Source organism: Myxocyprinus asiaticus, chromosome 38 (assembly GCF_019703515.2).
Source record: "Myxocyprinus asiaticus isolate MX2 ecotype Aquarium Trade chromosome 38, UBuf_Myxa_2, whole genome shotgun sequence".
Taxonomy (NCBI): Eukaryota; Metazoa; Chordata; class Actinopteri; order Cypriniformes; family Catostomidae; genus Myxocyprinus; species Myxocyprinus asiaticus.
Window position 1 is genome coordinate 35,571,211 of NC_059381.1, and position 26,964 is coordinate 35,598,174.

Here is a 26,964-nt window from a genome sequence, read left to right on the forward strand (position 1 = left end):
TGGAAACTTCATCACTAAAGCATGAATGTTCCCTCTTCTGAGTTGGCATTAATGTGATGGGGTGAGGCAATGACTCACATATGAATGTCAAAGTGACTTCAGGCCATCTGGATGACTGATTACTGAAAGGTTTTAATACGATACCCACTCACATGAAGAGACCCGTTCAGCAGACGGCAGGCTTGTAAATGGTAGAAGTGGGAACGTTACATTCGTCATGATGGTTGAGAACCAACAACTGGTTCTTATTCATAAACAAAGCGAGAAAAAAAGTCAAATAAATAGACAACACGTTTTACTACTGCAATGACCTCACTGCTTGCACACAACAGCAAACATATATCACGACCAGTGTAGTTTGAGTCATGGACGAATTAATTTTATGAGAGGGTTCTCTTTAATGAATCTGTCAAATAGTTATCGGTTTGAATCAGTCTAATGAATCGCTCACTGAGTCCAATTCTCCGATTCTCTGTGCTGCATCCTCGACAGTTTCACTGAAGTACTGTGTGTTGAGGAATTAAATGGAAAATGAGCGAGGCGGATGTAGTGGGCAAAAATGATTCAAGCGTCAGGACACAATGTTCTGTCTTGTTTCATCTCATTTTGCATCATGATCTATCGTGCTATTTTCTATTCAAAATATGATGCATAATTACTGTAGGCCGTGGGAGGATGTTCAAAATCGCTGTCTTCTATCATCACTATGAGACACAAAGACATAAACACATAACCGAAGAAAGACGTCCTCATAAAAGATTTGTTTTTTTGTACTATCATCGAGTGGCAGAAATAAAGGACTACTGAATGCTGTGCAGTACACACTGAATACTGGCTACTATTCTTCAAAAATAGTAGGGTAAAAAAGGACTACAGGCCATTTCCAAATTTCTCTCCCAAAATACTAAATATCAACAAAAATATGAAATTTTCCTGATACACAAGGTCATTGTTTGCAATGAGAAAAGGTCTATTTTGAGGTCATTTGATTTAACATGTAATCATTTTTAACATTTCCACAATTGAGATATGAAATTACCTTATATTATTTCATGACAAACAATTTCTGTATTTTTCAGTAACTGTCAAATAAGTGAAAGGGTGGATTTTGGGTAAAAAGCCCCCTGAGCTAAAGGACCCCCGTGAAAAGCCAAAGATCAAGGTCATAAACACCACCAAAACACCATTACGTTGGAAAAGGAGGAAGATGAAGAATACCTTGAAAAGGTATAGATTAGTTGTGAAGGAAGTGCAAAGTGTGTGTGTGTATATGTAAGGGATAATCCATGGCTAGGTGTGTGTTAAATTATTTTAAATGCACGATGTGGAGGCGAAGAACCACCCGACACGAAGCGGGGGTGCCCTTAAATTTAATGGATTATCCTGCTTATACCATGGTTACTTATCAGAATTGATTAGTTACAGCTGTCATAAATTTTTTGCACAGTACCAGTCGATGAGCCTGACTAGTTCCCCGAGCCTGTCCAGTTCCCCGAGGCTGTCCAGGAACCTGTCCAGTTCCCCGAGGCTGTCCACGAGCCTGTCCAGTTCCCCAGGCCTGTGCAGTTCCCTGAGGCTGTCCACGAGCCTGTCCAGTTCCCAGAGCCAGCGCCTGAAGCCTCGGCCTTCCCAGTGCCAGTGTCCTCAGCCACGGAGGCCATTCCCACAGCAGTGTACCCGGCCATCCAGAAGTGGAGAAAGGCCCCTGCTCTTCAGTCGCAGCCTGCACTCACTTCCACGGAGGCCGTTCCCTTACTGCTGCCTGCGCTCACAGCCATGGAGGTCATTTCTCTACCGCTGCCAGCACTCCCGGCCACGGAGCTCGTTCCCCTGCTGCTGCCTGCGCTCATGGCCACGGAGGTTGTTCCCCTGCCGTTGCCTGCGCTCATGGCCACGGAGGTCATTCCCCTGCTGTTGCCTGCGCTCAAGGCCACGGAGGTCGTTCCCCTGCCACTGCCAGTGCCCATGGCCACGGAGTCCGTTTGCCTGCCGCTGCCTGCACTAAAGGCCACGGAGGTCGTTCCCCTACTGCTGCCAGCGCTCCCGGCCACGGAGGTCGTTCCCCTACTGCTGCCAGCGCTCCCGGCCACGGAGGCCGTTCCCCCAGTTGCTGCCAGCGCTCCCGGCCATGGAGGCCGTTCCCTAGTCGCTGCCAGCGCTCCCGGCCACAGAGGCCGTTCCCCAGTCGCTGCTAGCGCTCCCGGCCACGGAGGCCGTTCCCCAGTCGCTGCCAGCGCTCCTGGCCACGGAGGCCGTTCCCCAGTCGCTGCCAGCGCTCCCGGCCATGGAGGCCGTTCCCCAGTCGCTGCCAGCACTCCCGGACATGGAGGTTGTTCCCCAGTCGCTGCCAGCGCTCCCGGCAACCGAGGCCGTTCCCCAGTCGCTGCCAGCGCTCCCGGCCACGGAGGCCGTTCCCCAGTCGCTGCCAGCACTCCCGGACACGGAGGTTGTTCCCCAGTCGCTGCCAGCGCTCCCGGCCACGGAGGCCGTTCCCCAGTCACTGCCAGCGCTCCCGGCAACCGAGGATGTTCCCCAATTGTTCCCATGCTCCCAGCCATGGAGGCCATTCCCCAGTCGCTGCCAGCGCTCCCGGCAACCGAGGACATTTCCCAGTCACTGCCAATGCTCCCAACCACAGTAGCAGTCGATGAGCCTGTCCAGTTCCCCGAGCCTGTCCAGTTCCCTGAGGCTGTCCAGGAGCCTGTCCAGTTCCCCGAGGCTGTCCACGAGCCTGTCCAGTTCCCCGAGCCTGTCCAGTTCCCCGAGGCTGTCCACGAGCCTGTCCAGTTCTCTGAGGCTGTCCACGAGCCTGTCCAGTTCCCTGAGGCTGTCCACGAGCCTGTCCAGTTCCCTGTACTCATTGAGCCTGTCTAGTTCCCTGAGGCAGTCAACGAGTCCGTCCAGCCCCCAGTGACTTTCGAGCCTGTTCGGTCCCCTGTGACCATCAACAATTCTGTCCAGTCCCCTGCAGCCGTCGACCAGTCTGTTGCTCAATCCAGTGGTCAGCACCTGTCAGACACAAGTTACCAGTCTGTTCAATGTCCAGCGGCCACTTACTTCCAGTATGATCCCTGTCCAGTGACCGCCGTCCAATCTGCTGATTCCTGTCCAGCGGCTCCGCACACTGAGTCTTCCATGGCTCCGCCCTCTGAGTCTCCACCTCCTGTGGCTCCGCCCCCTGAGTCTCCACCTCCCCTGGCTGCCAGAACTCACTCCCTTCCTGGAGCCACTTCCCTGGCCACTGGCTCCACCCTGGTCCCCTGGTCTAAACCTGTCTCTGGGCCCTCCACCAGCTGAACCATGAACTATTTTTTTTGTTTTGTTGTCTTGTTTTGAGTTCTTTATATTTATTTTTCTAAGTTTTTATTAAAAACCTGCACATAGATCCTCCTTCTCTCGCCTCATTTCTGCAGACGTTACAGAAGTTTGATTAATTGAAAGAACTAGTCCCTATAGGTTGCATATTCATTGCAACGGGCATTAAAATTCTTAAACTCTCATCCTCCACAATATTAATCTGCTGGCAGACTGTGGCTATCCACTTTGTTACAGCAATCGTGAAGCTGCGTTCATGATTCAGGTCAGGGCGTCAACGCCAGCATCGAGCGGCGCTTTGAAATCCACATGAAAAGCGCTTTCAGACAAAAACATCTCATAATGTGATTTGTTGATAGGACTTGATGTGCTTCTGTGGTAATTAAATTGCATCTTGCTTAGGCTGTAAAATACTTGATTTCTGTCACAAGTTCCATCTGGGCTTGTTGTGGACAAATAGTGTTAAGACTATTAAGACTATCCATCATTTTATCACTGACACTGAATTACTGTTGTGTGTGTCAGTGTAATGACTCTGGACAGACACATTGCAAAGATTCCACCCTTCTAACAAGGGTTTATGCTCTATTAACAGTTAATCACGATTAAAAAAAATTAACGCATTAAACTTTTATAATTAATCACGTGTTAACATGTTCATTTTGACAGCTCTAATATAAATGTTATATATTTAGAACATATATTTAGCCTATATATTAGGAAAGTAGGGCAAGGAAGTATTAAAAACCTTTTACTTCATGGTTACACCATTTAAAACATTTAAAGTCGTTAAATCAATAACTGGTGTAGAGAATGTTATGTTTTTCAAAAATCTATGAATTCAATGCATAAATTACAAAGGTTTCCTTTCTATGAACTTGACACGTGTTTTAAACTAGATTTTTTAAAGATTTCTAATTTTTGTCACCTCTGACAACCTTATTTGTCAGTGACTCGCAAAATACTGAAAATTTGTATACGTTGCACAGCATACAGTACATACTATCTAACACAGGAAAAGTAAATGAGTAGTATGGAAGTATGCTATTTTGAAAGAGTATAAAACTAACTGTTTCAGATCTCCCCATCATCTCGTCATCACTTCCTGCAGTTGGTTGCCCTTTGCTAACATTTTCCTGTCTCTATAATTAATTTCTCTGGTCAGGAATTTTTGATTGAATGATTCAGTTGCAATAGTTGAGGGTTTACTTTGGCTTTGCTGTTTTTTTGTTTTGTTTGTTTGTTTGTTTTTTTGGCATTTTCATTTTCAGGAAGGTGACTAATGCACAGACACTTCCAGAAAACACTGTGGTGAACTGTTCAAATGGGCTTTTGAAATCTCATATTTCCCAAGCAGGCTCTTGCATGTACAGTGAGTTTTTTGGCACTTCACTAATGCAAAACAGATGATTAGTTGCATATTATGTTGTGTATGTCTCCGCCATTGCATCTGTGCATTATATAAATATATTCAAAATGCAGTATATGTATTAAATATATTATATGGTAAATATATTCAAGTTTTTTATTTTTAATTTTAGTAATTACATTTCAAAGATTATGAAATTTTTTTTTTCTTTGGAATAACATACTTTGATTAATAGTTCACAATAAGACAAAGAACATGTTTAAAGAAAGTAAATTCCCTTTTCATTTCCAGTTGTTGTATGTTCAAAATGGACAAAACAAAGATTACTGATCACTTCAAAACTAATCGCTTTTTGTTTCAGACACTAAGAGGTACTTGACTATTACTAATGGGCTGTTATTTGTCTGGAGGAGTGCTCAAATAACTTCCACAGACAAGATCAATGACATCATCACCCCACCGGCTCCCCCATTCCTTTGATATTCCCTTTACAACCAAGGGAAGAACTTTAAATGGCAAATGTAGGTCTTTCCTCTCGATGTTTCTCTGAGCTTTCGAATCCACACACAAATCCCTTATTCATGAGTCATAGTCCATTAAGCAGAGCTGGGACTGAGAGCTTTGTCCTCGTTTTCTCTTTCCCTTAATTCCTCTTTTTTATTTTCTCCGCTTCCCTGCTCTTTCATGACCCGAGTCTTATGACTCACTCGGTTTTAACTTGCTGGCACAGCAAGCTGTTTCCGACAGCTCCGTGACTGGTGGAAACAAATTTTTGTCTGCCTTTACCAGACTGCAGCTTTCCTTAAAGAGGAACGGGAGGTGGAGGATATACAGAAAAATTCCCAACAGCTGTTGTCGGTCCTCATGGTGGCCATAGGAGTTTAGGCATTTGCTGCCAGGGTGAGTTTGTATGACATGTTCTAACAGACCTTCATGATGAGAACTGGAAAAATATCTGGCACATCCAATAACAAAACACTGATGCAATTAACTCACTGTATGTTTGCACATTTAAAATCTGCGAATGTTTTCACACAAAAATAATGATTCATCAATAAGTTCACACTTAAATATACTCTAAATTAAGATACATTTATAACCAGCTGAAACCAAACAAATCATCCTGATATCATGAAAATTAAATGACTGTGGTTACATTTTTGCTAAATTAAATTATGTAGCTCCTTACACGTATCGTGGCAGTTCCAAGGAGAAATGTCCACTGTGTGGCACTAAAAGTGAGTTTAAATTTTCTCCCTAACAGATGAGATTTAAGGGTTAATGCTCTATCGAGTTTTAATTCAACAAAAGCTACCTCCCTACCCTAAACCTAAAACCTAACGATAGTATCAAAAGCAAATGTGAAATAAATAAAAAAATTCTGAAGCAACCACATCATGTTCTGTTGCTTCTGTGACAATTTAGGCTCACATGTTGACTCATGTACTCTTCAGAACTTGTACCCCAGTCCTTAGTATTGCATCAGTTCAGCTACTGTACAATTTTGTGAGAACATAAGCACACAACTTGTACATAATTATTAGTGAATGAGACTCTCACAGAGAAATCATACAGAATTGGCTAAATCATATGAGATTGCAGAGTTGGGATAAAACAATAACTCTCTTCCATTATACAAAACATACTCTTTATGCTTCAAATCATCCTTACAGACTCTACTCTATGGTTAGTTTTATATATGGGGTTTGGGTTAGGGCATCCGAACGAACTTGTACGATTTCATAAGATTTAGCCAACTCTTCTCATGAAATCGGGTTGGATCATGTTGTAGAGACTGTCAATGAATGGTGCATCCACAGATAAAAGAATGAGAGGCGCTATTGACACTACGTCACTAGGAAATCATACTGCAGACCCTGAAAATGGGGCAGCTGAGCTTAAAGTTTGACCCAGGCCTCAACAATATGGTTGGCCTGGGGCCAGTGTAAGAGAGTTTCGGGTTAGTTGATGAAACTGTCACTTGCCCTCTCAGGCCAATGCTTGCACTCTTGTGTTCCAATGATCTTGCATTCATGTGTTATAACTTATGCCTTTCTGTGATGTTTTGAACATTATTTTGTGAATTCTGCTGATGTAAATATGTCACAAAGTTAATGTTATGTAGCTGGCTGGCATACCTGTAGATGAGGTTTGTTTGTAATTGTGAGAGTCTCGCATAGCCAGACCTTCAATTGAATAAAAATGAAGGTCTGTTCTTGAATTGTTTTCCTTACATACATTCAGTGATGAAATATGTGTATGAAAATACTGGATTCAGTACATGCTTCCCTGGTGATTTTGGCTGTAAAATTACTGCTCTGGTTCTACACTGCCAGCATAGATGTGTCTGCAAACATAAGTTATTTACAGCCTGGTTCCTAACATGTTTGACATGTCTGCACAGCAATTAATTTGACTTATAATGTATGGCTGAATAAGGATAAGGCAAAAATATTGTGGTATAAATCAATAACAGTAAATCAGGCCTGTGCAACTGGTGGCCTGCAGTATCTTTGAATATGGCCTGTCAGACAATATTAGATTAAAGATTGATTTTAGTACATTGAAAAAGTGTTCATGTGAAGGTTGCATTCAGGTTAGGGTGTTATTACTGCTTTCTGCCAGTAGAATTCACTTATTCCAAACAGTTAATGTTCACCAAAATGAGTAATAAAACAAGAAATTTTTACTATGAAAACCGTGTTTTCCAATCAGAATTTGAACAGTTTTTCTGTTTTTACACCACTACTTATGGCAACTTCAGAGCTGCTCTCATCACAGATTTAAAAGGTAAAATACATTGGCAGCAAAACCTTTTACTAGGGATGAACCGATATGAAATTTAAAATTTTTAACAAAACCTATAGGCCGATAATGATACAGATACTGATATTTTGCAACTCACCTTATTTTGTCATCAGATTACTGTTTTGCTAAGAATGCTTTAAAAATGTACAAAGAGATGCAAAATCTTTTTTACTGTTCCAACAATAAATAATTTCCATTGAACACTGGATCTGTTGAACAAATGATACATACAAGGTAAAAAGATATAAAAATATACAAAAAATTACTAAATATGATAGCATGATGATTGATATGAAAAAATATAGAAAAATAGAAATTGCCATATTGCAATTTCAATCTTAATTCAATCAATCATGTAGTCTATAGATACAGTAAGTGCCACTTTCACAATTGTCATATACATTTATGGCCTTTTTATCTGCATTAACGTGAGAATGAGACTATTACATGTTCTTAAGAGTGCCAACCCTTCAAAATATTGTGGCTATTATTATTTCCATATTGTGCATTTTAATTCACAGAATTTTTACATAGTAAGCTACTAATTAATTATAAATAAACCATCGTTTTTCATATCACAGTTTTTATGCTTGTAACCAATATGCCGATGTTTTTAATTTGGTCAATAACTGGATGATAAATATCGGCAGCCGATTCATTGGTGCATTCCTGCTTTATACCAAATCCGTGACAGTGTGAAAATCACTAAAGGGATCTATGCTGTTTTGCTCATGCTTGCGAAAAACTAAAAATAGTTGTTTTCGGTAGATACTGCTAGGGAATCCAAGATAGAGATTGCATGTCAGATTTTTTTGGTATTCAGTATTGTTACTGAAGAGAATATTTAAATTCCGGTGATATTATTTGGATTTTAACTTTGAGGGCTCTATTTTCATGAGTGCGCAAAGCCATTGTATTTATGATCTAATTTGTATTGCTATTTTTTTCCACCAGGTTTAAGTCACTGCAATGGAGTGCGATGGAAGACGTTGGAGTGAGTAAAATGTTTGGATTTGGTATGAATTTTTGACTATATTTTTGTTATATAATTGGACGCAGACGGTGCCGTAGAAGAACATCAAAATTAAATTGCACCTGACCCAGCCTATTTGCACCTTGCACCAAACCCACTTGCGCCTAGACTTATCAAATCCCTTTATTGTCACTCAACCATATACACAAGTGCAACAGTGGGTGAAAGTCTTGGGTGCGGTTCCAAGCAACATAGCAGTGACAATTACAATAAACATCTGATTTACACATAACACAGTTTACACATCTGTTACACAACACAATATGCACCTAATAATATACAATATACAGTATACAAAAAATAAAAAGACTGTATACAAAAAATAAAAATAATAATAATAATATTCAATATACAGTTTACACAAAATAAGAAGACTGTATACAATAAAAATACACTGCTGGTGCAGGTCCTGATGCTGCGATAACGCCTGCATGATGGTAGCAGTGAGAGCAGCCCATGGCTCGGGTGGCTGGAGTTTCTGATGATCCTCCGAGCTTTTCTCACACACCACCTGGTGTAGATGTCCTGGAAGGAGGGAAGCTCACCTCCAATGATGTGTCTGGCAGTTCGCACCACCCTTTGCAGGGCTTTACGTTTGAGGGCGGTGCTGTTGCTGTACCAGGCAGTGATGCTCTCTACAGTGCAGGTGTAGAACCGTGTGAGGATATGGCGGTTCATTCCAAACTTCCTCAGCCGTCTCAGGAAGAAGAGGCGCTGATGAGCCTTCTTCACAACGGCCTCAGTGTAGACAGACAATGTGAGTTCTTCAGTGATATGGACACCAAGGAACTTGAAGCTGCTGACTCTCTCTTCCTCAGTGCTCCATTGATGGTGATGGGACTGTGTTCTCTGTCTTTTCTCCTGAAGCCCACCACAAGCTCCTTGGTCTTACTGACATTGAGGGAGAAGTTGTGCTCCTGACACCAGTGTGTCAGAGTGTGCACCTCCTCTCTGTAGGCTGTTTCATCATTGTCAGTGATCAGACCTACCACCGTCGCACCATCAGCAAACTTAATGATCGCATTGGAGCTATGTGTCGCCACACAGTCATGTGTGTACATGGAATACAGGAGTGGGCTGAGAACACAGCCCTGTGGTGCTCCAGTGTTGAGGGTCAGTGATGAGGAGATGTTGCTGCCCATTCTAACCACCCAGAGTTTCTCATCAAGCTTGGAGGGCACTATTGTGTTGAATACTGAGCTGTAGTCTACAAACAGCATTCTCACATATGTGTTCCTTTTTTCCAGGTGGGAGAGAGCAGTGTGTAGTGTAGATGTAATGGCATCATCAGTTTAGCGGTTGTTGCGGTATGCAAACTGCAGTGAGTCCAGTGAGGTGGGCAGCACAGAGCAGATGTAATCTCTAATTAGTCTCTCAAAGCATTTGCTGATGAAGGGGGTCAGAGCAACAGGACGCCAGTCATTTAAGCAAGTGATTTTGGATTGCTTTGGTACAGGAACAATGGTGGACATTTTAAAGAGCACCTATTATGGTTTTTCAAATACTACCTTTCATGTAGTGTGTTATATGGCTGTTTGTGAATGTAAATAAAGTCTGGGAGTTATTGATACCCAAAAGAAAGAACCAATTCTGAACACCTGAAATGAGTTGTTAGTAATTCCAGACTTACTTCCTGTACTAACCTACGTAATTTGGTAACAAAAAACCCGCCTCTGTTCTGTTTACATGTACAGCCAGTGCAGGCTGTTAGCCTGTTAGCTGTTAGCCTCTGCTAACCGGCTAACTCACGTTATTGTCAAACTACATATAAACTTACCACAGAGAAACGTCCTGTTGTCGTCGTGCTTGCGATGGTGGTTCGGGTTGATCTTCCGATGTATCACTATCGGACTCGGGCTCAAATTGGTATGGTAAAACAGACATTTTTTTCAGGCAGAGCTGAAACTCGGATATGGTAGTGAGCATTTCCTTTCCGACACGCGCTGTAAGCGGTAGACCAATCACAACAGACTGGGACATCTAACCAATCAGAGCAGAGTAGGCTCTCTGAAAGGAGGAGTTTAGAATGAATCCTTTAGAATGGATCATTGAAAGAGTCATTTTTGACACTGGGAAAAAAAGGTAATATTGCAATTCAAATTATAGTGTTTTTGAAATTGGATGCATGTAAATCTATTGTATGAGATAAAAATCATAATAGGTGCACTTTAAAGCATGTGGGGATTACAGACAAGGAGAGGGAAAGGTTGAAAATGTCTGTAAAAACACCAGCCAGTTGGTTTCGCACACACTCTGATGACGTGACCCGGAATGCCTTCTGGACCCGCGGCTTTATGGATATTCACCCGTCGGAAGGATTGGGTTACATCTGCTACAGAGACGGAGAGTGAACTAACCTCTGTAGCTTCGGCCACGAGAGCTCTCTCTGCGAGGGCAGTGTTATTTCCCTCAAAACAAGCATAAAATTATTTAGCTCATCCGGGAGAGAGGCAGCAGTTTTCACGGCGGAGTTTTTATTCCCTTTGATGTCCGTGATAATATTAATTCCCTGCCACATGCTTCTAGAGTTGGTGGTGTTGAACTGTCCTTCAATCTTGTCCCTGTACTGGCATTTGGCTGCTCTGATAGTTTTGCGGAGGGCATAACTGGCTTGTTTATGCTCCTCCGCATTCCCGGAATTAAAAGTGGAGGTCCGCGCATTAAGTGCTGCAAGAACATCGCTATTAATCCATGGTTTCTGGTTAGGGTAGATCCGTATAGTTTTGTCAGCACTACGTCATCTATGCACTTCCTGATGAAACACGTTACGCTATCAGCGTAGACCTCGATGTCGTCATCAGAGGTGGACCAGAACATCTCCCAGTCTGCCTGATCAAAACAGTCTTGTAGCATAGAATCTGACTGGTCTGACTAGCACTGGATCATTCTGAGGGCGGGTGCTTCTTGTTTCAGTTTCTGCCTGTAAGCGGACTTAGCGCATACTTGCACGAAAACACCAAAACTTCATGGCAATGCCAATTGACTTTGCACTTATGATTTATGCGTTGCACTGTGCTTAGCACTAGCGCTCTTAAAATAGGGCCCTGAATGTTATTTTTTTTTTTTTTTTTTTTGGAATAAGCGCCTAAAAACTTTTCTGAGGTGGGGTTGAAAATATGATCCTTGTTGAAAATGTACAGACAAAACAAATGAGACATTTAATTTTCCTGATATTATGTATTATTGAAGTAGAACTGTTTGTCAATTTAACATGAATTTGTCCATTTGAACTGCATGTGTGTGTGTATATATATAATTTTTTATGCTGCAAAATAGGCAAGATATAATGTGTAAATAATGTGATTTACTTGTCGTGTGCGTGTGTGTGTGTGTGTGTGTGTGTGTGTGTGTGTTTTGTAATACATCTGGTGTACATGCAACTGAATGTAGGAATCTTTAAGACAAATATTTTCACATCCATAAGGTCAAGAACAGAAATGTAATATGACTCTGGGTGGTGTGCTCCATATACTGAACTCTCCATCCAAAAACACTGAAACCAATCTATTTCACTCTCTCCCTTCGACTACATTCATGCACAGTGAAATGAAACAGCACAAGCACACCACTCAATTAAAATTACTATCATGATCCTGCCATTTTGATCTTGTTTTATACTTGTTGTGGCAGGGTTGTGACAGTTTCCTCCACCCAGCTCTCAAGTTGTCCCATGTGCTTGTGTATTCTTCTCTACCTTGTGTTTCCCCAGGTGCTGCTCAGCAGTGCAATCAGCGTTGCCATGGCAGCGCTGATTAGTACTGCTTGTGTTTATGGGCAGCACCTGGTTTTATTCCTCCCTTCCCCTTAGGGTGCTTTCACACTAGCACTTTTGGTGCGCACCCGGAGTCGAATGACGTCAAAGTTCAGTTCGTTTGGATAATGTGAGTGCTGTTTTCCGAACTCGGGTGTGCACCCAGGAACCGCACCCGAGTCCGCTTGAAAAGGTGGTCTGGGGTATGGTTCATTTGAACATCATACCAAATCGTGGAAGTGAACCACTTGTGATGACGTATAATTTGCGTCTTGGCAGGCTTGTGATCACAATTATTATGGTATAATGAATTTCTCCTACCTGCTTGTGTCCAAATACACCACCTTCATAGAGCAGCTCACATTCTTCACATCACTTGCAACGCATTCGCGGGCTTGTGGCAGACAAACACTAATATTCATCACATCATTACACATTCAATGCATCCACAGGAGACAAACACAAGTGTTGCAAGTTTTCATGGTAAATCCAAAGAGACAAACTTTAATGCTTCACTTAACACAGTGACGTCTTCTCGAGTTGTTACCTAGTTACAGTGGTAAACAGCTGCCGCTTGTACTCACGTTGATGACGTTGAATCAGACCGTGGTTCAGACCCAAATAATATGATGTGAACATAGACCAGCGCGGGCATCGGTTTCGGTCCAAGCAATCGAACCAAGTGTGAAAGCACTCTTATATTCTCTCCTTTGTCTTGTCTTCCTTGTCAGATCATTTTTTTTTGTTCAGTCTTTAGTCTAGTCATGTTGGTTCTTGTCTAGTTTGTCCAGTCAGTTTGTTTTTTCTCTTCCTGTTATTTTAGTTTCTCCCTTGTGAGAGTTTTGTTTCCTGTTTTGTCCAGTTTTCTAGTTGGTTTGTTCTTAGTTTATTTTGTTGTCTTGTTTTATCTTTTTCTCCCTCGTGAGAGTTTTGTTTGTATTTTGATGGGTTTTTTGTTTTGTTTTAATAAAACACCTTTCATTGCCATTTCATGGTCCTTCCTCCAAATTCCTGACAGAACGATCTGACCAAACTTTGGACCCAGCGGTGGCATGAAAGGTGTTTTATTGAGCCCAGCTCTGGCCCTTGGGGAATCGGTCTCCCAATGCCTCACCCGGTTGCCTGATCCCTTGGCCTGCTTTCAGCACAGTTGTGCTGTTGACGTCTTTGCTGAGGAGTTGGCTGAGGCGGTCTCCGGGCAGGGTATTGATGAGACCGTCCTCAAGTAAATTTTTTTGGCAGGTCTGGACAAGCTCATTGATCCAGAAGAGCTGGGTTTGATTTTTCATTTTTCCTTTTGGGATTTGGTGGACCACTTCTGCCGGTTGGCAGAAATGGAACGTCTGCTGCGAGGGTGGAACAACAAATCCCAAAATTCCCTTTTGTCGGTGTCTTTTGAGGGGCCTGGTGAGCACGTTATTGTCCACCAGGAGGCGGCCAAGTCATCGGCAGCTCCTTTGGGTGTCTCTCGGGCTTCTCGATGCTGTCGCTAAAGGAGACATGCTGCCAACTGCCTGGAGATAGCAGCCATTCCTGCTGCAGTGCCTCTTACCACCCGGAAGAGGAGGAGAGGGAGAAGGGCCTCTACTCTTCATGCGTTGCCACTGAACACGTCCACAGAGGCCATTCCCCTGACGCTGCCAGCACCCTTGGCCACGGGGGTTGTTCCCCCGTCACTGCCTGTGCTCACGACCACGGAGGTTGTTCCCCTGTCACTGACTGTGTACACGGCCATGGAAGTCATTCCCCATCACTGCCAGTGTTCAAGGCCATGGAGGTCGTTCCCCCGTCACTGCCTGTGCTCACAACCACAGAGGTGTTCCCCTGTCACTGCCAGTACCCACGGCCATGGAGGCTGTTCCCTTGTCACTGCCAGTGCTCACGATCATGGAGGTCGTTCCCCTGTCACTGCCAGTGCCCACGGCCATGGAGGCCATTCCCTTTACACTGCCTGTGCCCACAGCAATGGAGGCCGTTCCCCCATCACTGCTTGTGCTCACGACCATGGTGGTCATTCCCCTGTCACTGCCAGTGCCCACGGCCATGGAGGTTGTTCCCCTGTCACTGCCAGTGCCCACGGAAGTCAGTTCTCTGTCACTGCCTGTGCTCATGGCCACGGAGGCCGTTCCCCTGTCACTGCCAGTGCCCTCGGCCATGGAGGTTGCTCCCATGTCACTGCCAGTGCCTACGGCTGCAGAGGCCGTTTTCCTGTTGCCTGACCTAGCTCCCATGCATTCAGAAGAACTTTATTTGTTGACTGGAGTCATGTGGATTATTTTGATGCACCCTAAATATGCATTTTGGACTGTCAAAAAATGGAGGACATTCACTTGCATTGTTTAGAGGAGAAGGCCTGAAATGAAATCCTAAAAGTCTTAAATTCTGTTTTGATGAAGAAAGAAACTCCGATACATCTTGGATGGCCTGAGGTTAAGTTATTAGCAAATTTTCATTTTTGGGTGAACTATTCCTTTAAGCTAACAACACACAAACAATTAAAATCTTTCATGTCTTTATTGAACACATCCCAATAAACATTCACAGTGCTGTGAAAAAGTAAGTGAACCTTTGGATTTATTAACTGGTTGATCCTCCTTTGGCAGCAATAACCTCAACCAAGCGTTTCCGGTAGCTGCGCATTAGACCTGCACAACGTTCAGAAGGAATTTTGGACCATTCTTCCTTACATAACTACTTCAGCTCAGCCATATTCTTAGGATGTCTGGTGTGAACGCTCTCTTGAGGTCATTCTACAGCATCTCTATTGGGTTAAGGTCTGGGCTCTGACTGGACCACTCCAAAAGGTGGATTTTCTTTTTTTGATGTCATTATGTAGTGGATTTACTTCGATGTTTAGGATCATTGTCCTGCTGAATCACCCAACTTCTACTGAGCTTCAACTGGCGCACAGCCACCCTGACATTATCCTGTAGGATATCTTGATAAAATTGGGAATTCATTTTTCTCTTGATGATGGCAAGCAGTCCAGGCCCTAAAGCAGCAAAGCAGCCCCAAATCATGATGCTCCCTCCAAAGGTACTTCACCACTGGGATGATGTTTTCATGTTGGTATGCGGTGCCCTTTTTAAGCCATACGTAGTGCTGCATGTTCTTCCCAAACAATTTAACCATAGATTCATCAGTCCACAAAACATTTTTCCAGTAGCGTTGTGGAGTGTCAAGGTGGTCTTTTGCAAACTTCAGGCGCGCAGAAATGGAAGCGTAAGCAGTAGGTCTAGCAGGAAGACTCTGGATCCTTACGCTTTTATTCAATCAGGCATCTCATCCAATCACAATACAGCCTCTGCTTTATAAGCCTACACACCTGTCTCTATTGTACGCGTACTTCCATTGTTTTCAGTCACGAGCATGTTAGTGAAACAAACAATCATGGCACACGCTATGCCTCACTATTCCAAGCAATCGTCACTTCATGTTGGATTATTACTCACCAGTGTTCGTATTCCTCAGCACAGCTTGGTCCATCAGGAAAATACCCTAAGTTATCAAGGGGGTGACTGAAGCGTCACACGTAATGTGATACATGTATACATGTTGTTGGTTTGGCATGGGCTTCATCAAAGCTTCTGCATCAAACATATTATTATTCGCATTTACATGTTTTCCCTTTTGATCTGCATCTTTCGGTATTCACAGTCCCTTACCCTTCAATCGCCTAAGATTTTAAATAGTTATATAGCCATTTAGGATTTTTTAAATCTTAAACTTTCTTTAACAATTGATGTCCATGCTCTCTGCAGCCGAAAGGAGCCCTGACTTTGCAACTGCTGACCCCTGTCCTTCCTGGCGCTCATTGCTCTATTTGCGAGACTGCAACCATGATGCTCCTGCTAGTGGTTAAATTAATCTCCTGAACAAAATGTGTTATTCTTTTGCAAAGGCATTTCACAAACAACATCGCCCTTATCAGGGCTCAAATGCAAACTTCTTTTGTCCACCAGCAGGGGTATTGCACAAACCACATCGCCCCTATCGTGGGGCTCAAACGGAAACAGCCTTTGTTCTTTTGCAGGAGTATTGAACAGAAGACATTGCTTTTATCAAGTGCTCAAATGCAAAACGCTGTTTTGTACTTTTGCAGGGGTACTGCACAACTATGCCCGTCTCTTCGCAAGGGCTCAATGACAAGCAAGGGCTCAGTCACAAGCATTGTTTACCCCTCTGCAAAGATATTGCAAAACAAGGCTCACCCATTTGTAGGGGCTCTACAATTCTAATAAGCTTGCCTACCCTTCTGCAGGGTCTGGCACAATAGTAGCATGTCGCACAGTCATATACAGGCACAGATTGCATCATTCATTGATATTTCCTCTTCTTTCAGATTTGTCCTTCACCTTCTGAAGACCTGGGTGTTGTCCTTAGTCTAATTATTTGGTTTTATATTTGGGGGAATAGGTTAAATTAGGTTCTTATTCCTTTTGGGGTAAGCTCCGCTCCCCTGCCGTCATCACCTCCATCAGGATCTGACGGTTCAAGCAAGTATCTGCTTCCCTTCAAGAACTGTACACTTCCAGAGTGAGAAAAAAGGGCTGGAAAAATCACTCTGGACCCCACTCACCCAGCCCACTTCCTTTTTGAACTGTTGCCTTCTGGACGGCGTTACAGAGCACTGAGCAACAGAACTGTCAGGCACAGGAACAGTTTTTTCCCTCAGGCTATCCATCTCATGAACAGTTAAAACTACCCCATTGAGAATAATTATGTGCAATACACAGCTTAGTCTATTTATACAGTCTATTTAACATATCCTACCTCTTCTGCCATACATTCCCTTGCACTGTATATAACAGATTTGTATTTATACATACGTATATATATATATATTAGTCTTATTGAGTATTTCTATATATACTTATATTTTCTATTCACTTTTTATTTGTATTAAAACATTTTATTATTATCTCTGTCTTGTTGTTGTATTGTTTGTACACTGGAAGCTTCTGTCACCAAGAAAAAAACCTTGTATGTATAAGCATACTTAGCAATAAAGCTGATTCTTATTCTGATTCTCTAGTATAAATGAATGTGGATTTACTGAAGTAAAGTATGTTTTTGTGATGCGATCAATTGTGGAGGGAAACAAGTTCCCAGTTGAGTGCTCAGTAAACACAACCAAGGGTATCCTTAAATAAATTTACTACCTCTGTGTGAATGTACCACTAAGTGTCCAAAGCTGATATATGAGCAGTTCTACCAAGAGGTCAGGGCTTTTCCAAGTAACAAGAGCAGCTCGCTCAGAGAACACATACCAAATATGGTAAGATGTAGCATATGATGCCTCTCAGTGAATCTCACACTGAAATGAATTTTGTTTGTGTGAAAAGGATTCTGCCTGTTATCATATTGTCATTTCTATAGCATAGCCAGGAGTGCTGACAGCCTAAAGGTTCACCCAAAAATGAAAATTCTGTCATTTACCCTCACATGTTGGTCCAAACCAGTTCTTTCTTCTGTAGAACACTAAAGGTGTTACAAAAAGTATTCAGACTCTTTTGGACATTTAATTCACAGTTACAGTGAGGCAGATTTAAAGGCCATAGGGCATTACCTGCTGATAACCAGAACAAGCTGATCTGTGCAGGCTTTGATGCGATTCTGGGCCTCCATGTGTGTCATGCTCTCTGTGCTATCTCCATTGATGGCCAGGATGGTGTCTCCCGGGCACAGGTCGCTCAGTGCTGCTTTACTTGCAGGTGTTATCTGACAAAAGCCAAACAGAAGAACAGTTAAATAAGCACCACACCCAAGCCAAACACTGCGGTGCCTGGAGCCACGGGTGCCATTACACACTGAACACTAGATCAATAACATATGAACAATCACTCAGACAGGCTCGTTATGAGCTTACATCATCCCTCTCATGAGCACACATCACAGATGTACGGAAGCGAATATTTGTAGTTAAAAAGTATATAAGTATTGTTTTGTTTCTCAAAATAATCAATCGTTTGGGTTCAGAAGAACTTTATTTGTCGACTGGAGTCGTGTGGATTATTTTGATGCACCCTAAATATGCATTTTGGACCGTCAAAAAATGGAGGACATTCACTTGCATTGTTTAGAGGAGGTCTTAAAGGTCTTAAATTCTGTTTTGATGAAGAAAGAAACTCTGATACATCTTGGATGACCTGAGGGTGAGTAAATTATCAGCAAATGTTTATTTTTGGGTGAACTATTCCTTTAAGACATACGACTCTTAAAATAGTGACCAATTATTTATTTCAATTAAAATCAGCATAAATTAAATACAGAACAATAAATACTACCATAATGTATACTTACAATTGTACTTGACACATTGGAATAATGAATATTTGTATTTATATATTCATATATTTGAATTTGAATACTTTTTTATCTGACAATTGGGGGAGGGTGCTCAGCTATCATGAAAATAACAGCATAAATTAATTTATGCACAATATAATGTCTTATTAGTCTACTTTCTTTTCATTTTGAGGTCAAATATAAGCCAGACATTTTCTAGGCAGGTTTCATAACATTCAGCCAACATAGAACAGCACTTTGTTCTATGAATTACAGTGAAAATGACTTAATTCCTTCAAAAATAATTTTTTTTTAATTCTCTAAAATGTTGTTTGAAACAGTCACTGCTAGACATTCATCTGAGACATGTGTCTAACAGAAAGCAGGGTTGTCTCTGTAAATCTTCAACACTCATGTTTTCTGACTGTGTGGAGGCTGTAAGAGATGATCTCCTGCAGAGGTGTTGACCTTCTGCAGCTCATGTTCTCCACACATGACAACAATTATCAGTCAATGATATCCTCAAACACACTCTTATCACACATCCTGCCCAGCACTACTGGGATTTTAGATCCCACAAACTGAGGTTGAATGAATAATTTGGCTATTCCATCCAAATGGGGATAAAACTGTTAAGAAGACGGATGTGTTTTGGAGCATTCTGAGTTAATTCACTTTTTAATAAGGGATAAATGACCATGTGCACCTTTAAGTATTCAGAGAGCTCTAAAGGTTGCACAAAAGAACAGTTTAAACTTTCCGCCAGGAAGCTGATCAAAAAAATGAAACGTTTTAATACGTAAATAAGGTGCACAGTGTTGTACTCTCTGTGGCTAACCTGAAATGAGTATGTCCACTAAGAGTAATTGTCTTTACATAGCCCACCTCGAAGTCATTAACTACATGACTCATTTCCTTCACTACTTCATCAAACAGCCTTTAATTAGCCAAGCACACAAGTAAACCCTCAATATTTAGCAAACAGAAGCTCTTTGCCTTGTAAATAAGGTTAATTCCTCCCATTTAACAAGCCTTATTGCAATTTGCATGGCTGCTTTTACTAAGTGTAGTGCACATGTTGTTTTATCTTGGTTAACCCGGCTGAGAAAATTAAAAGTCGCTGAGGACAAATTATGTGACATGACCTCACTGGAGGGCTTGTCAGGTTATGATATAGGTTTAGACATTCATCTAAGAATAATCAAGTTATTTTTGGCCAAGAAAAAGCCATGGTTGGGATAAACATCTAGGGAAAACATTGGACATACACTACAAAACTTGCCAGTGTAGACAGAATGATGAGGAGAGATGTGAAGTTTACTCGTCAGGCTTAAAATATGAGCAGTATTCTGTATATCGTTTCATTATTACAGTGGGAATCCTATGAAACCCCATAGCTATGTACAATCGAAAATTGCAAATGCAAGCATCACATTTAAACACATACATTTCTTTTTCTTTACAATTGACTTTTTTGAAAACATTTGGTCTATTATTGGAAAAATCTCATTCAGTACCATTACATCGCACCAGTCGAAAATAACGTTTGTTTCTAAAACCTCACGCAACCTGACCAACACAGGCTCTGACACTGAGACCGACATGTCAAGTATTTTTCATCATCTGTGTCTTCAGAGTCTGTATCGCAGGAATTGGTGTCACTGTCTCCTGTGAAAGATGAATCGTCATCACAATCTTCTGTTTTAACACCCGAAATGCCTGCGAAGGTATGATCGTCCAGCTTCTTGTTCATAAAATCACAGACGACTGAATCGTACATTTGGGGTTATGCCATTCCACATGATAATGGACAGAGGTGTGTCTCGAATGGCTGTCACACTCTTCCAAAAGTAATTATAGAAATAACACCTATCTTTTTCCACAAAAAACAAAAGCAGATTGTCGAACAAGTCATCATCAACTTCCCTAGTGTAGATCTTGACGTTACGTGTCGTTTTATTAAACTCGAATCCGGCAAAATAGTTACCAGATATGGGAAACTCACGCTTCACAATGTTCGACGTGGACAGACTCGGCTCATTCTTGCGCTTCGGGGCAAGAGCCAACCTTTCAGGTAATTCAACTTGCACTCGCACCGGAGAAACCGCCATGGTCACCAACCTTCAGAATAGCTTCTGAATGTGCTGACTTGTCCACATTCAGGAAAAAACTCACCTTTTAAACCATTTGACACATGCTTATCAGTCACAACCATCTGTCAAAGGTCAAACCAATGGTCAAACCAGAAGTCAGCAAACGCACATCCTCTCAAACTTTATCAGTCGTAAACCCACATACTGTCTAGCAAAACACACATCCTGTCAAAACATCCTATTGTTATCTCTCAAACAGATATCCGGTCTACTATATTGTTATCAACCATAAACATCTGTCAGCTACTTCTGGCCACACCCCCTCATCAATCAAAGTGACATATGCCATCCTATATCACTACTACCATGGCTAAACTGTGGTAATTGTAGAAAACCAACATTAATCCTTATGAAAATTAACCATGATTTACTACAGTAACCATAGTTTAACCATGGTATTTGTAGTAAAACCATAGTAACCACAAGATTAACCATGGTTACTACAGTCACACTACAATATTACTGTAGTAAAACAATGGTTAGTTTATTGCAAGGGAATGCAAAACCTAATGCAATGGAATGCAAAATTACACTATATATCCAAAAGTTTGTGGACACCCCCTTCTAATTAACGAATTTGGTTACTCCATTAAATCCAGTAAAGAAAAATCTTAATGTTACTTTATGTAATGGCTTGGGCTTTGTGTGCTTCCAAATTTGTGGCAACTGTTTAGGGATAGCCCTTTTCTGTTCCAGCATGACAATGCCCCTGTCCTCACTGATAGCCTTGTGTCTGAATGAGAGCAAATCCCTGCAGCCATGTCACTACATACAGCACAGTGGAAAGCCTTCCCAAAAGAGTGGAAGCTGTTATTACAGCAAAGGGGGAAATTGATGCCTAAGGTTTTGAAATCAAATATTCATCAAGCACATATGATGTCCACAATCTTTTGGCCATATAGTGTATTTCAAAATATAAATTCCCTCCCTGTACTGTAAGGGTACAATACCACGATTTTAATAGCAGTTCACAAAATCTCTATGGTTTTAATGTCCTCCAAGCCTTCACTATGACAACTGCTCAACCTTTTCATCCCTCTGTTTATAGAAAGACCTTTGTCTTTGTGATAAAAACTAGGGGAGGAAAATCAAATGATTATTCACAAGTTCTTGTGACACAGTCTTGTGCTTCAAAATCTCCTAGCTGCTACTTAATCTCATTTTGAATAAAGTTACTCACGTGGCTTTCTGGAATGTGGCTGTGTTACAAATGCAGGGACTGTGGACAATGCATTTCAGCATTCTATAATGACTGCAATGCCCTTACAGAGCAATAACAAGAGGACGGACCAGAATTTGATAAATTAGCCCTGTGAAATCCCCAAGGGAGCCAGCCAGATATTGAAGATCAGCAGGGTAAATACTTTTATGAAAGATCACGTATGCTGAACTGGTTCAGAGATTAAAATCTTCTCAATTACTCACTTCTCAACTGTCATTTATTTTTAGTAAGATGATATACTTGGCAAGAAGTATTGCTTCATTCTAGCCTCTGGATGTTATGGAGCTGTGAGTTCCTGTCAATGAATGACAACATTTGTCAGTCTAGACAACCACTGACAATTTGTTATCTATTGCATTTGGCAATGCTTTAACAAGCATTTACCTGGTCAGTGTCATTTTCAACAGGAAAACACCAAATGTTTAAGCTAATAGCTCAGGCACAATGACATTTTGGCCCAATGATCCAAAGTTGTGAAGACCCTTAAATCTTTATCACTTATGCCTATTAATTATAAAAGCCTGAAGATGTAATAAAAAATATTTAATAAGCATGATTTCCCTTAATGCCAAGTTTTAGCACTAGTACACAATGGCTCTGTTCCAAACCTAGTGAGCTTTCTTGCTGTCTACTGCCTACATAGGCAACAACCTAACTCAAATGGAACTTCATAAGTGACTGACTTGGAAAGCTCTACATAGGCAGCAAACCGTATACAAGTGTTTCTCAATCCTTTTCTGGAGTACCACTAACATTGCACATTTTGGATGTCTCCCTTATTTGACACAATCAATTCTATAGAGCACTCTACCAATTAGCTAATCAGTAGAATCAGGAGTGTTAGACCACATTTACAGCTGGTACTATAATATGTTTCGGGTGATCCAATCACACGTGGTCAGGAGAGAGACGTCGCTGTTTACACCTGGTCGATAAATGCGTCTCCTGTGACCACTTGTGTTCGGATTTGGAGGGAAGAAAATCACTTGGAAATCATTGTGTTACTGTTTTCTGCATGATATTAAAATGCAACAAAGTCAGAAAAGACAAAGAATGTGCGGAAAAAACTGTGCACTGTTTCTCCCAGATTTAATCAAAGCAAAAATGCTACATTTCAAGCAGAATTATTCATTACTGGATTTCCTGTATTAACCTGAGCTTCAGATATTTGTGCTTCTCATCTGTCTCGCTGCATGTTGATATCAGACACACTGAAGAAGATCCGTGAAGTTCTCGTGCTTGTGTCTATATTCGCTTTTTCGAATTTTCCGATCGGATGGGTATTTCCTTTTAAAGCTGGCAAAGTTTAAACACTTGTTTTGGTGCAGTGGTTGATTGACAGGTGAGGGGTGGTGCTTCACTACTGTCCGGGATGCATTCGGGATGATTAGCGTTTACATGTCAAATGTGATGTGGTCGCATGTGTTTTTGACCACATTCGTATGTGGTTTGTCTGATCCGATCACAAAACGTTTTAGACCCCATTTAGACCTGTATTTAGGGCTGGTGTAAACAGGGTCTTAGATAAAGGAGGCATCCAAAATGTGTATGATTAAAGAACTGAGAAACACTGAGCGTGTTTTACATGAACATCAGTACACTGATAAATACCAAAAATCAGCTTATTCAAAAAATCATTGGGTTGTTCTTTGCTTTTGACGTCAAATCGTAAACACTCATGCGCACATCGCATACGCACATTGGATGAGCCGGTAAGAATGCCAGTAAAGGTGTTAATATGTAACATGAAATCGGTGTAATGGGCAAAAATCTACCTGTGTTACATAGCAATGCCATGTGCAAGTTAAGATCTTATAGCAGAAATATATTACATATATTGTACAATAGTAATTATAATAATAAATATTATATTACAATATTACAATGATATAATTGTAAAGTTGACTGGTATCCAGAAAATAATGATGATGAATAGTGGGCTGAGACCCTATCACGAAGTGGACAAAAACAGGAATACGAAAAAGACAGTGGGTATTTTTTTTTCTCTTTGCTCCACTGTTTTATTTATTTATTTGTTTTTTTGTTTGTGGATGAAGTGAAAAAGGTCTGAGTTTGGTTCATTTTTAAAGAGGACTCAAGTATGAACCCTTAAAGAGTAAAAATGGCTCTATTTTCGTGAGTGCGCAAAGCGCAGCGCTACGTGCTACGATCGTGCACATCGTCTTATCCGATTTTGGTGAGAGTGCTACTTCTAAGTGCAATTTTTGTGCCAGTGCAAAACGGCAGTGGGCGTTGGTGGGTGTTTATGCTATCTGTGGGTGTATGCACGCAAACGTGGGGTGTCTTGTATTGTAATGAAGTGGCACAAAGCGCAATTTGCTATTTTCCTGAGAAATAGGTCATTGCGCTAAGAATTTCAAAGGATGTCTGTTTTCAGCGCAAAGTCTAAAGTCAGTTCCTGCATTTGCAGTTTGGAGATTCCACCAATAGGTGGTAATAAAGTTCATGTCCAAACTCTGAAAATATGGTGGAACATAAAATTTATCCCTGACGATCACTGTTTTAGCCTTTCTTTTTTTTTTTACAAATATTTGAGATTTGTGTTGAACTATCTTTTGGTCATGGTTTATTTTTCAATTATTATTATTATGTTTACATTTGCAATTGTATATATAATATAATTTGCATTGGTATTTTTCCACCTGTTTTCATAAAATGATTTTTAAGTCACTGCAAAGGGGCTGGTGGAAATATTTCAAAAGAGTAAAATGTTTTAATTTGGTATGATTTCTTTTTTTTTTACCACTTCATTATTTTGATTATATTTTTGTTTTGTTTGAAGTGTCATTTGAATAAAAAAATATTTTTGGTTTAATTTTTTTGTGTTTCAATAAATGAATTACATTTTTCAAAATTGACTGGTAGAAGTGCAGTGCGTTCTGATACAATCACTGTTAATACTAGTTATGATTTGTGTGTCAGTAGATGAAAATGATTAATAATACATACACTCTCTATAATTTAACGGAGCATAAATCCAAATCCTGACGAGAACCACTTTTTCCATGCGTCTAAAAAGAGCATGTCACTGGCATAGAAATATGCCTGACATTCAACAAGGACGCAGTTAATGCACAAAAAAATTTAAGTCCATAATTCTATTCTTCAAATTCACTGCATACAATTCATTTACACAACCAACTTCTTATGAATGTGCTATCATTGTTTATATTGCTGGAGCTTGTCAGGGAATGGACTATATAATAGGACGCAGATGGTGCCGGAGAAGAACCTCAGAAATAAATTGCACTTGACCCAGCTCATTAGCTCAATTTCACCAAACCCACTTGCACCTAGACTTAGCGTATGCTTGCATGAAAATACCAAAACTTCCTGGCCATGCCCACTGACTTTGCGTGTATGACTTATGGCATAGTGCTGCTCTTAGTGCTGGTCAAAACATTACTAAATTATGGTCTAAATGAATCTCTTTTTAGTTTTTTGTTTATCATCGCAGTTAAAATCGCAATATTTTTCAGAATAATTGCAATATGATGTTTTGTCTAATCCATAGAGCCCTGCTAACAAACATAAAATACATTGGGTAAAATAGAATCTTTTTAAAACAATTTATATTGATAAAATTCAGAATATAATAAATTATATTTAAAATGTCTCTTGCTTCTTCCACTATTTTTGACATTTACATTACATTTACATTTATGCATTTGGCAGACGCTTTTATCCAAAGCGACTTACAGTGCATTTATTACAGGGACAATCCCCCTGGAGCAAGCTGGAGTTAAGTGCCTTGCTCAAGGACACAATGGTGATGGCTGTGGGGATTGAACCAGCAACCTTGATTACCAGTTATGTGCTTTAGCCCACTACACCACCACCACTCCTTTAACGGATTTTTATCTTCACGAAACTTGTCGCATTTTACACTGTAAAAAGTGGTAACCTACAACTGTTACAATAAGCAGTTATTTCAACCTGCTCTAACCCTCAAAATTAGCTTTGTTGGTGTAACTTAATGTGCTCAGGTTAATTCAATGATGTTAAATAAAAATTTTCACTTGGATCAAATCAGTTAATTTAGATGTTACCACATGAAGTACATTTTTACTGCTTTTTTCAGTGTGGTCTTGCTTTCTCCATGAAGGATACATGTGATACTGCCTTCAATTTGGCCAAAACGAGGTTAGAAGGCAGTATAAAAAGGCAATATTTTCAATATGCCTTTAAAAATATGCTGCCCTTGCAGATAGCTCACTAGGTATCCAACGTCTCCATAGTTATCAGCAACCTGTCTATTACTAAAATTGCATCTTGGGTTGACCCAGTAATCTCTGCATTCACTAAGGAAACTCGATCTATGGTGCCAGATGGAATTCTTCATAGGATGTGAATGAAAAATGTCCAAAACCAAGCTATACTGTGGTGGCTTCACTTTACCAGCTTCATACTACAGTTCATAGTGCTGATGAGCCTTTCACCAGCTTTCAGTTTGATCAAACTGCTGCCTTTACAAGTTACAGATGTTTCTCTGGCCTGCAAAAGTGGTCTTATATTGATTCACCGGCAATCTCTCTGGCGTGGATTATTGCATTCGTAGAGCACTTTCAAACATATGGATTTTTGGAGAAGATCCAAAAACCAACTGGATACTTTATGGAAGGGTGGATGGTGCAGACTAAACATCCATGACCATTTTTTTCAGAAACACCACAGATAAAGCCCTGTCTCTTAATTTTAAAGGAATAGTTTACCCCAAAATTAAAATTATGACATTATTTATTCACCCTCATGTTGTACCAAACTCCTATGCTGTTGTTATTTTTTTTCCATAGAACACAAAATGAGAATTTTTTAAGAATCTTCATGCAGTGACGCCTGTCAAGCTCCAAATAGGACAAAAAAATAAAATTAAAGCACATAAAAAGTAGTCCAAATGACAATATGATAGAGTTGTGAACGACAGACCAAAATTAATGTTGTTATTCAAAATATGTTCCCATTGCCTATAGGCTCTGAAATCAAATATGGTGCTCTTAGACGTGT

The 26,964-nt window shown here is 40.9% G+C and overlaps 2 protein-coding genes across 2 annotated transcripts in view; one reads left to right on the top strand and one right to left on the bottom strand.

Annotated features, from left to right (window-relative positions):
* The window catches only part of LOC127429162 (uncharacterized), a 166,742-nt gene that overhangs the window by 58,563 nt on the left and 81,215 nt on the right, over positions 1-26,964 (top strand). The gene's annotated exons all lie outside the window — the stretch shown is intronic.
* Positions 1-26,964, bottom strand: part of LOC127429147 (PDZ and LIM domain protein 4-like) — a 62,838-nt gene that overhangs the window by 32,621 nt on the left and 3,253 nt on the right. Inside the window, exon 2 of the mRNA XM_051678008.1 lies at positions 17,846-17,997. Within this exon, the coding sequence (XP_051533968.1) occupies positions 17,846-17,997 (152 nt within the window). The remainder of the gene's footprint in view (positions 1-17,845; positions 17,998-26,964) is intronic.